This window comes from Chenopodium album, chromosome 13, assembly GCF_948465745.1.
Source record: "Chenopodium album chromosome 13, dcCheAlbu1.1, whole genome shotgun sequence".
In the NCBI taxonomy this organism is placed as follows: domain Eukaryota; kingdom Viridiplantae; phylum Streptophyta; class Magnoliopsida; order Caryophyllales; family Amaranthaceae; genus Chenopodium; species Chenopodium album.
In genome coordinates this window covers 52,585,531-52,596,835 of record NC_137846.1, presented here as the reverse complement: position 1 = coordinate 52,596,835, position 11,305 = coordinate 52,585,531, and the positions used below count along the sequence as shown (strand labels likewise).

The 11,305-nt window shown below is 35.7% G+C and overlaps 2 protein-coding genes and 1 pseudogene across 4 annotated transcripts; 2 read left to right on the top strand and 1 right to left on the bottom strand.

Annotated features, from left to right (window-relative positions):
• Positions 1 to 59: 59 nt before the first annotated feature.
• Positions 60 to 1,345, top strand: LOC145575732 (subtilisin-like protease SBT5.4 pseudogene; annotated as a pseudogene).
• Positions 1,346 to 1,651: 306 nt separating this feature from the next.
• Positions 1,652 to 8,817, bottom strand: LOC145576903 (ABC transporter B family member 13-like). Of its 3 annotated transcripts, XM_081634601.1 has the most exons (10): positions 8,601 to 8,817; positions 8,190 to 8,244; positions 7,874 to 8,049; positions 6,189 to 6,386; positions 5,448 to 5,707; positions 5,047 to 5,363; positions 4,727 to 4,950; positions 3,689 to 4,424; positions 3,115 to 3,356; positions 1,652 to 3,013 (listed from the first exon to the last, which is right to left on the bottom strand). In XM_081634601.1, the coding sequence occupies exons 1-10, from the start codon at positions 8,787 to 8,789 to the stop codon at positions 1,796 to 1,798; spliced, it is 3,615 nt and encodes a 1,204-aa protein (XP_081490727.1). In that variant the 5' UTR covers positions 8,790 to 8,817; the 3' UTR covers positions 1,652 to 1,795. The 3 variants fall into 3 exon arrangements, with proteins under 3 accessions (XP_081490727.1, XP_081490728.1, XP_081490729.1); XM_081634602.1 differs by lacking the exons at positions 7,874 to 8,049; positions 8,190 to 8,244; positions 8,601 to 8,817 and adding an exon at positions 6,885 to 7,866 and having other exon boundaries at positions 1,656 to 3,013; XM_081634603.1 differs by lacking the exons at positions 7,874 to 8,049; positions 8,190 to 8,244; positions 8,601 to 8,817 and adding an exon at positions 6,885 to 7,866 and having other exon boundaries at positions 1,656 to 3,013; positions 6,189 to 6,268.
• Positions 8,818 to 9,359: 542 nt separating this feature from the next.
• On the top strand, positions 9,360 to 11,130 carry LOC145576902 (UDP-glycosyltransferase 79B30-like). Its single transcript, XM_081634600.1, has 2 exons — positions 9,360 to 10,370; positions 10,608 to 11,130. The coding sequence occupies exons 1-2, from the start codon at positions 9,461 to 9,463 to the stop codon at positions 11,096 to 11,098; spliced, it is 1,401 nt and encodes a 466-aa protein (XP_081490726.1). The 5' UTR covers positions 9,360 to 9,460; the 3' UTR covers positions 11,099 to 11,130.
• Positions 11,131 to 11,305: the final 175 nt, after the last annotated feature.

Genomic DNA, 11,305 nt, shown 5'->3' with positions numbered 1-11,305 from the left:
TGCTTTCCCACTATCCATTGGGAAAGCCTATACAATATTTCCCACTATCCGGGACATCAATGGCATGTCCTCGTGTTTCTGCTATTGCTGCTCTTCTTAAAAAATTGCATCCTCACTGGACAACCTCTGCTATCAAATCTGCAATCATGACTACAGGTAGGTAGGTACATACGCGTATAATCTATACTCCTATTTTTTTTTTTTTTGAAGTGTAACAAGTTAATTGATCTCGATTCGTTGGCTGATATACAACTTCACCATTAATATCTTTGATTATGAACTACTCCCTCCATTCCTAAAAGTTCGAATCACTTTGCATTTGCACAGTTTTCAATGAATTTCTTTGACAATTAATAACTTCGGCTATGTATAAGTAAGATTTTTTATAAATTAGATATTTGAAAATTTTATCATAAGGAGAATCTAATAAGATCAACCTTGTTAATTTATTTTGATTGTACAAATCATAAAATGTGGTCAAAATTATTTTATTTTGACCACATGAATAATAAATGAGTCGAACTTTTAGAAATGGAGGCAGTACAAAATATTAATATTAATGAAAATATACATTGTAACTAATCCAATAACACATATATTACTTGAAAAAAAAATTCTTATTTTTACATTATTAGCAAAAGTTTCAAGTCAAAGCACTTAATGAATAGTTGACCAAATACAAATGTTGCACATAATTAAAAAGGAAGGGAGATATTTTTCATCCCTAAGTTAGAATTTATGAATGTGAGCAGCAAGCCCTCTAGACAACAAGGCGATGTCGATACTTGAAGATGACATGGTGCATGAGGCCACTCCCTTTGCTAGTGGTGCAGGCCTAATACAACCGGACCTAGCAATGGACCCTGGGCTAGTCTACGACATGAATCACTATGATTACCTTAATTTCTTATGTTCATATGATAGTAAAGCTAAAGCTATCAAAATTCTCTCTAAACAACACAATTACAAGTGTCCTAAATCCTTCAATATCATGGATTTCAACTATCCCTCCATAAGTATTCCCGAGTTCACTGGATATGCAACTGCTACACGAAGGTTGAAAAATGTTGGACAACCAGGGACTTATACATCACGTATACAAGCACCACCCGGGATTTCGGTTGTAGTAGAACCTAAGACTCTGGTATTCTCTAAAGTGGATCAAGAGATTAAATATAAACTTATCTTCTCCGCGGATGTTACTCATCTACCCATTGATTACAAATTCGGAAGTTTAGTTTGGTCAGATGGAAAGCATGAGGTGAGAAGCCCTATTGTAGTGAAAGGTAAAGCTCCTGCAAGAAAGACTACTCCAAACAAAGTCCCTTCATATCCTAATGGGTGAAAATTCTTATATATACATAGCTAGAATAAGGTGCACCAAGATGCATAATGGATACTTTAACTAATAATGTAGGTAAATTTGTACTTTTATATTTTGTACAATTGAGTTTTTGCTAGTATATTGTTATTTGTAGATTCATGATTGGATTTTTTTGGTTGAATTAGTTCAATGGTATTATTTTCTTATTTGTAAGACATAACAAGTAATATGACACGGCTCAATGTTTAAGATTTTTGTTAAATTATGTACTTTCGTCTTCTTACAAAATTTTGATTTTCTGATCTCTTTTGAATGACAAATTCGTAATATTATAAATTTAAACTTCAATTCATTTCTATTACCATCACTTCTCAAGAACATATAAACACCCACTTCGTTCAAAAAAGAATGAGTTGTTTTACATAAATTCAAACAAAAAAAAAAAATGTACAAATAGTTTAATCAAAACAACTATTCAATTCCTTTGCTTGTATTTTGCAATCTAACTAATTGAGTGTATATCCCTTGAGGGATTCTTACAAGTTCTTCATGGCTTCCAATTTCAATCACCTTCCCTAGTCTCATCACCGCGATACAATCTGCATTACGGATGGTTGATAGCCTATGAGCCACCACAATCGTTGTTCGTCCTTGCATTACCTTTTCAAGAGCTTCTTGAACAACTTTCTCAGACGAAGTATCAAGTGCACTCGTCGCTTCATCTAAGAGAAGGATTGATGGATCTCTAAGGATTGCTCTAGCTATAGCAATCCTTTGCTTTTGTCCTCCTGATAACTTACACCCTCTTCCTCCAACCTCTGTTTGATAGCCTTCTGTCATTCGACTAATGAATTCATGAGCATTTGCAACTTTTGCAGCCTGTAATAAATCTACTTCTGTAGCGTTCTCATTACCATAACGTATATTCTCATAAACTGTGGTTGAAAACAATGCAGGTTCTTGTTGAACTAAGCCTATTCTTTCTCTAAAAGACTTCAAATTCAAGCGTCGAATGTCTAATCCATCAACAAGTATAGAACCAGAAGATGGATCGTAAAACCTCATAACAAGCGAAATCAATGTGCTTTTACCTGATCCACTTTGCCCGACTACTGCTAAACTTCTTCCAGACGGGATTTTCAGGTTCAGTTCACTGAGAACAGTGATTTGCGTTCGTGTTGGGTACTCGAATATAACATCCCTGAACTCTATGTCTCCTTTGATATGTTTTACTACCTTTGAAGTAACATCTTTAGAATCTATGATTGGCTTCCTGCAAAGGATGTTAAATACTGATACTAGTGCCTCAGACCCTTTCATGATCTCAGATGTTAGAGCAGATGCTTCTGCCACTGCAAAGGCGGTTACGATTAAGACCATGAAGGATCTGATGATATCTCCGAAGTTGTCAACTCTCTTTTTTATAAGAACTGAAGCATACCAGAGCGTGAGTGCATAGGAACAAAAGGAAAGGAACTGTGAAAATCCATATCCTAAACCTGATATATGTCCCCATTTAAGTGATTGCTTCATCTGCTGTCTTAATTCTGAGGCAAACTGTGCTGAAATCCGCTCTTCAGTCCCAAAGGCTGCAATTGTTTGAATATTTGCAATTGCTTCTCGAGCCAAAGAATTGGCACGAGAATATGCTTCAGTGTAATTTCCACCAAAACCTTTAAGGAAGTATTTCTGCACATATATGTAATGAATCATGCAATGCAGAAAATCAAATGAGGAGAAATTGAAAGTAAAATTTAAATTAAATGGATTTAGATGATAAAGAAAGTCACCTCTGTTAATGAAGCTGTGATTAATAAAGGAAATATGGTAACTGTGATTGCTGCAATGCGCCAACTGAACTTAAATGCTATTACAAATGCGGCGACTGTCAGTGCTGCATTTTGCACAATGGTTGATAGACGATCCACGAGAGCTGTACGAACTAAAGTTGCATCTGCAGCGAGTTTTGACATGAGTGAGCCAACATTGTTGTCCTCCGAGTCAAACCAACCAGGTTCATTAGAAAGCATAGCTGCAAATAAAGATATCAAAATATGTAAATCAAGTGCTCATTAGAATGTTTGTACTATCATCTTGAAATGAATGCATCTATAAAAGATAGAGTTGCTCAATACAAATTAAAGGATCTTTCTAAATTATTTACCCCTGAAAATGATGCAATAGTTAAGTCTAAGAAAATATGAGAAGTAAAAATAAAAATTTAAAAGAAAAAAAAAAAAAGAAAACAGGACTATTATTGTGAAAATGAGAATAAACAGAGTTTTTCACGTCATACTTTAATGTTTATATGAAAAGGAGAAAAAAAAAAAAAATGTACTGGAAATCAAAAGAGTGAGATCAAACCCGAAAACATTGCTAAGCGCATCCGAGAAGTGATATTTTCTCCCATAACTGTATAGAAGTAGTGTTGCAGCAGATAAATAGGAACTGTGATGACAGCAACCACAAGAAAAATAAATGCAACAACTTGGGCATCATGCTTGATTTTGGCCTCGGCGTTAGAATAAAATGCCGTCAACATACTTGTAATACCAAGAGCAAATAAAGGGACTTGTATGCCAGTAAGAATTGCACCTATACACCCAAGTACTGCATTTAGCCATTCTGATTTGTTTAGCTTAATCAATTCCTTGAGTGATGGAGTTGGGACTTTGGTCAACGGCAAACCCACTTCCTTAGATTTAGCTGACCTTAATCGCAGATGGTTTATAGTAGGCTTACTAAGGCTTGAAGGATTTTGATCCTTTCCACCTGATGATACTTGTAAACTGACTAATTTAGCGTACTCTCCTGCTTTAGCCATCAGCTCTATATGAGTCCCAATTTCAATAACTCCGCCGTTGTTCAGAACAATGATTTGATTAACATCTTGAATTGTTGATAATCTATGTGCAACTATTATTGTCGTCTTTTCTGACATTATCACATCCAGGGCTTTTTGAACTGTGTGTTCTGACCCCAAATCCAGAGCACTTGTGGCTTCATCTAGCAGTAATATCTTCGGGTTCCTCAAGATAGCTCTTGTGATGGCAATTCTTTGCTTCTGCCCCCCTGAAAGCAGTATTCCACCCTCTCCTACCTAAAAGGACTTACATTATCAGATCAGTAAAGCAAAAGATCATACTATTTTTAATACTTGTATATAATATGAAGTTAGTAATGGTTTTTTCGTGTTACCAACACAGATTTCTGAATTTCAATAGAGTGATTCTAGATAAATCAATGAACTAACATCTACGTGTTTATTATCAAATTCAATCACCTTTATCCTTAACATGCTATACCATATATCCTTGATGTTCTTTTCACTAGCTGGTACATGTAAGTGCATGTATATGTTAGTTGCTACATTCACAAAAGGGTTTGCAAGACCAGTCCTACCTGTGTATGGTAACCAAGAGGTAGATCTTGAATAAAAGAATGTGCATTCGCGGCTTTAGCAGCTTCCTTAACTTGATCCATATCCGCATCTTGTTTTCCATATAGAATGTTTTCCAATATGGTTGTTGCAAATAAAACTGGTTCTTGATTAACCAACCCCATCTGCTCTCTCAACCATTTTAGCTGCAAATCTTGAACATTATGCCCATCCAAAAGTATAGTACCTTGTTTTATTGGGCATAATAATAACAATACATAAAAATTTAAAACCCTTTGTGATTACATAATTCATAACTGAAAATTAAACCAAACTAACCTACCTGAAGTAGGATCATAGAATCGTTGAACCAAGGAGATAATCGTGCTTTTTCCTGCACCACTTGAGCCAACAAAAGCAAATCTCTTCCCCGGACTTAATGAGAAACTCAGACGGTCCAAAATCAAGTTATAAGGCTGCGAGGGATAAGCAAAACAGACCTCACGAAACTCAAGTTCCCCAGCTATTTGCTGGAAGACTATCCCAGAAACCAATCGTTTAGAAGAATTAGTATCAGAGTCAATCATACTCACTATGTTTGAAGCAGCAGCATTGCCTTTAGCAATTGCAGCAAGGTTTGGAGCCGCGTGACCAAGAGCACTGGAGATACAAAAATTCGCATGAATATGGTTAGCAAAAGTCCTATTCATACCAAGATATTCAATTAATTTGACACAAACTTACAATCCACTGAAAACGACATTGAAAATTGTGGCAAACACTTTGCCTCCATTAGTCTTCTGATGTCTGACAAGTACACTGGCATACCATAGAAGAAAAGCCCAGGTGCACAACAACAATGCAAAGGATAAGCCCATGCCAACTCCTTTCGTAACACCACTCTTCTTTCCTAGTTCAATGGCTTTCTGAAGTGAGTCAGTATAGGCCTTAATTGCTCTGCTTTCTCCTCCAAATGCGTAAACTGTTCGAATTTGTGAAAGATTCTATTCCATTCATCCATCAACTAAAAAGATTAGAGATCAGCTAGAGAAATTTTCAAAGGCAACAAACTAAGGATATTAAATGAAACATAGTTTTAGTAGTTTTAATTAGCCACAATGATAATCTAAATGGAATACAATCACCTTGATTATCAGTTAAATTTATAACTTAGCAATTTGCATACTTGTACAAGTCAAGTTTGGAAAATTAACAAGAATAATCCGAACTTTTTACCATTAACTCCTACTAATCCTAACTTTAGGGGTCGTGTTCTCAATCTTTTCACAAATCATAACGCTCCCAAAGAGGAGATTTGTCCTCAACTTGCAAACTCTGATCACTAAGGATAATTTTTAAGGGTTTGAATCCTGGCCGAAATTGAGACAGTTGTGAGTTATTCTACAATATGGTGTTTACAGTAAGAAATGTTGAAATATTTATAATAATACTAGTATAATAATTTTGTTTCCTTAAGATTATTACCTCTTCAGCAACCATCCCAGATTCAGCATAGGCAGCTTCAACTTTTAGCGATAACTTGGTCAGAATTACAGTGTAAGCTCCTGCAATGACCATTAAGGGAATAATAGCCAAAGTGACAAGGGTAAGCTGCCATACCAACATGAAGCCTATTATCATACCAACAACTGACTGTGAAATATAACGAATGCTATGTCCGACCTACAAAATTAGTAAAAGAGAGCAGTGAATAAGAGAATTACTAGCTACTACTCCATATTAAAATGTAGAGAAGTATATGCATCTTGGCTCTTGCCTTAAATGTTTTACTAGCTACTACTCCATGTACATGCCTAAATGATTTAGCCTATTACTCCTTCCGTTTCGTTTTAGTTAACATGCATGTATTAACTTTGGACATTATTCACATAAGTTATAATGATTTCTTTTTGTGTTTGGTTTTTTAACAAAAAAGTTGTCACATGAGTCTTGTTAATTAGATATATCTCAACAAAAATTTTCCCAAAATTAAATAAATATGAATTATGCATTTAAAAACGTGTCAACATAAAATGTGTCAAATAATTTAACTTTAAAAAGAAAATTTTGCCAAAAACCTCTTTATAAAAAAAAATTATTTGTAAAAAGGTACTACTCCTACCTTTGTATTTTTTTTTTTTTTAACAAAACACCTTAACATTTTTTTTTGAGAGAACATACCTTATGCCTGATCCAAGCGTTGACCTTGTTAGTTGTTACCTCATCATGTGTGGGTCACGTGATTTCATAAAACAACCTCAATTTCTTTTTTATTTTTTTTTTCCATTTTCCCTCACCAACACCACCACCTCACTGCCACCCTCACCAACACCATCTCACAAAAACAAAGAAGGTGAAGAACATTAAACAAAGCGTTGATCGGTAGTTAAATTTATGTAGAAGTTCCGATATGATACACCTCACCAATGAACTAATTTGGTCTCACATCTAACAAATATGAGAGCAATAGCCCTTGCTTTAGGGCGTTCACTCACTGCGACATTTCATCGAACAGGTGGTGTGCCTCTGAAAACGACCAACAAATTAGCCCCATTTACATTTGGCACTCAAAACAATCAGTGATCGATCTTAGTTGAGTTTGAAGAATTCGAGCTCAGCACCCAAGATGTTGTCTTAAAGAATAGAGAAGAATCAATTGGGTATGTATTTCAGAAATGAAAGGGTGAAGGTTTTCCTGTTCATAGGAGTGATATTTTTCATGCCATCAACCGTTTGAGGAAGCTCTAGTTGCATAAATGTGCTCTTGAGGTCTCTTCTCTCTTTCCCTCTTGCTTAATTTTATTGGGGGTTTTTCATGGGAATGAATTTATCAGGTGAGAATGTGAGATGGTGTTTGAGGGTAGCAGTGAGTTGGTGGTGAGAGTAATTTTATGAGATTACGTGACCCACATGTGACGAGATTAATTCCGGACGAAATTTGACATAAAGTGTTTTGCAAAAGAAAAATTAAGTTAAGCTATTGTTATACCAAAAAAAATTATAAGATGCTCTCTTAATTAAAAAATAAATAAATAAAAGTACGAGATAAGTGTTCTATAAGGAGATTTTTGGCAAATTTTTCCTTTAAAAAACATGAAGAGATCGTGACTTAAGACTATTTAGGCTATATATACCACACAAATAATCCTAATAAAAAGCCCATACTAAACCTTGTCACCTATGGCATCCTGTATTAATATAGTATCACTCGAAATCTGGTAGATCAAATTTTTGTGCTGGGCTTCTGTTTCAAAAAATTGAATATCTTTCTTCAAAATCGCATTGAGATATTTCAATCGCATATGAGATGCTTGTCTTTCTCCAGTTTGTTTCCAGGATGCAACACCTAAGTGCCAAAAATAACCGAAAAATTACATCAAAGAGAGTTAAACATGTCGAAGCATATAATGGTACAATTTCACCATTATCTACTAAAATGATTAGGCTAACCAAAAAAAAGAAAAGAAAAGAAGAAGTAGATTTTACCAAGCCATGAAGATACAAGCATTAGTAATCCAAGATAAACTAGGTACATTGATAACTGCAAAAAAGAAAAACATAACACTAATCAATTTGCTTCATCAGAGTAATCCATTTCTCAACAGCCTTTAATTTACTCTAATATCACCCGTTGGTACTAAGGTGTGTTAGATGGTAGTACCATCTAAATACCAACAAATAAGTCTATAGGCACTAATACCAATAGAGCTTATTGCATTTGTTGGTACTAATAAAACAGTATTTTGGTATTAAGTTGGTACCATTAAAGCACAATTTAATACCAACAGACATTATTATTAGATTCATTAAAAACTCAAGAGGTTGAGAATTTCCCTATTAGTCTTGAGAAAATTGATGATGATGAGGCAGATGAAGGAACTAATGCATGATACTGACCTGTGATATACGGGAAGATAACAAATAATGATCTGATGATGATAAATTTCCTAAAGAATCGATCATCTGGCCAACTAGTACAAAGAATACCGGAGGTGCAGCACCATGAATACATGCTCCAATGCCTCCTAATAGCATCAGAAAATAGTCTAAAGTTTCAGCAACCGCGAATAAGCCAAAGGACACCATTCTTTTGGGGGTTCGAGAGTTGGAGATTTCTTCCATCGTTCTGGAAGGTAGATCACACACTTTAGAGTAACGTACTGCGTCTTCCATGATATAGTAGTAGTTAGTAAAATTGTGTATCTAATTAAGATCATGAAAAAGACCGTGCTTAGTTTTTAATTGTGTATCTAATTAAGATACATGGAATGGAGTATTTTATTAAATTAGAAACCAAATCAAAGAACAAAATCATGCCTACAAATATTTAAATTAGAAGCGGATTATTATTATATGTTAATGCTTTGAAGATACACTCTGTACTTGAGCTGGCTAAATTATTGCAAGCAAGCACGTTGAGAATTATATAAAAGAAATCAACAAAGAGAACGAACAAGTAAGAGTTGAACTAGCTAGGCTGAACTGAAATATAATGGATAAGTACGCTAGCAATGTTACTCAGCTCACTCGAACGTGGGGCTCGGTATGTATCTAAGCTAGATCATCGGATAGATGTGAGCTGTTTTAAGTTAGTGCTACAATCGTACTCAAATTTCTACTCTTCGAATCTTTCTAAATTTGGAATGTGAATATAATGTTTGGATTGTCTTAGAATTCTTCTTTGATTAGTAATTTGCATTCTATAAAAAGATGTGTGTTATGATGTTTATATTCACTACAAACTTGTAGAAAATATTATGGATAAAAAAATAGCAAGTATGGCTGAGGAAAAAGAGAGGCCTTTGCATATAGCAATGTACTCTTGGTTTGCTTTTGGCCACCTTACATCATTCCTTCAATTAGCCAATAAACTAGCCGAACGAGGTCACAAAGTCTCTTTCTTCCTCCCCAACAAAACACAACCCAAACTAACACCTCACAATCACCACCCTCACCTTATCACCTTCATTCCTATCACCATTCCCGCGGTCAAAGGCTTACCTTGTGAGGCCGAGACAACGGCTGATGTTCCTTACGAGGATCGTTCTTTGATCATGGAAGCCATGGACTTGACAAGGGATACCATTGACTCGTTGCTCTCTGAGCTAAAACCTGACTTAGTCTTCTTTGACTTTACCGAGTGGCTACCTGGGTTGGCCCGTAAACATGGGGCCAAGTCTGTGTACTATGCCACAATGTTCGCGGTTAGTGGGGCTTATTTCTTGCCCCGAGCAAGGGCTCAACCTGGCGGCCAAGACTTGTCTAGGCCGCCACCTGGGTTTCCGTCCTCCAAGTCCATGATCACGTTGCAAGCCCATGAGGCTCGTGCTGTGGGGTACATGGTAACCCACATGGAATTTGGAGGAAAAGGAAAGACAATGCTACAAAGGCATGCCGTTGCTCTTGAAGCATGTGATGCCTTTGCAGTCAAGAGTTGTAGGGAAATGGAGGGGGTTTATTGTGATTTTATACACAAGGTGTATGGAAAGCCCATGCTATTGGCTGGGCCAGTGGTGCCGGAACAACCCGCGGCCGTGTTAGATGACCATTTGGATGGGTGGCTGAGTGGTTTTGATAAGGGTAGTGTGATCTATTGTGCACTTGGGAGTGAATGCTCTCTAAGTAAGGACCGATTTCAAGAGTTGCTTCTTGGTTTTGAACTTACTGGTAACAAATATATTTATTACTAGTTTTTTCCCCTTATTTCTTTCATTTTTTTCTGTCCTAATGTCAATCATGAACTATATAAATAATAAAACATTATGGTATTTATATTTCAAACGACCACTATAAAATTTTCAATTAATTAATATTTATACTTAGTCCTATGTATGGACGAAATGACAATTTAAATAATATTGTTCATTTTATAATATTTTATGGTACATGCAACATTTCATATAGGAATGCCATTTTATGCTGCCCTGAAACCACCAATTGGTTACGAAACAATCGAATCAGCTTTACCAGAAGGGTTCATAGAGAGAACAAAGGGAAGAGGAGTTGTTCATGGAGGCTGGGTGCAACAACAACTAATCCTACAACATTCTTCAGTAGGATGTTTTTTGACACATTGCGGTGCTGGATCTTTATCGGAGGCTATGGTGAGTGATTGTCAAATAGTACTATGCCCACAGGTTACCGATCAATTTATCAACGCGAGGATGATGAGTTTGGACTTGAAAATTGGGGTCGAAGTTGAGAAAGGAGAAGATGGTGTTCTCACCAAAGAGGGTATTTGTAAGGCAATTAAGGCAGTAATGGACCTGAAAAGTGAGGTGGGAAGGGAAGCACGGATCAATCAAGCAAAATGGAGAGAATTCTTGTTGGCTAAAGAGCTTGAAGAGTTTTACATTAGGGGTTTTGTTGAAAATCTACGAGCTCTAGTTACATGAATTGATAACATGTAGAACTACCTTATATACAATGTAACAAAAGTTTATGAATAACGACTTTGTTTTTACTTTTAAATAACTACCTTCTGATATGAACATTTTGTAAGGTGTTCACACTACAATAATTGATAGATTAGAGTATAAAACATAGATCGGAGTATAAAACATACATCAGAGTATAAAACATTTTGTAAGTTGTTCACACTA

What these genes read in the sequence shown, in the direction of transcription:
- LOC145576903 (XM_081634601.1), bottom strand. Translation starts at nt 8,789, where the DNA reads ATGGTGTCCTTTGGCTTATTCGCGGTTGCTGAAACTTTAGACTATTTT. An exon ending in GCTTGTATCTTCATGGCTTG is followed by an intron (nt 8,050 to 8,189) that starts GTAAAATCTACT and finishes TTTGGCACTTAG; the next exon opens with GTGTTGCATCCTGGAAACAA. An exon ending in GCGCTTAGCAATGTTTTCGG is followed by an intron (nt 3,357 to 3,688) that starts GTTTGATCTCAC and finishes CTTTATTTGCAG; the next exon opens with CTATGCTTTCTAATGAACCT.
- LOC145576902 (XM_081634600.1), top strand. Translation starts at nt 9,461, where the DNA reads ATGGATAAAAAAATAGCAAGTATGGCTGAGGAAAAAGAGAGGCCTTTG. An exon ending in TCTTGGTTTTGAACTTACTG is followed by an intron (nt 10,371 to 10,607) that starts GTAACAAATATA and finishes CATTTCATATAG; the next exon opens with GAATGCCATTTTATGCTGCC.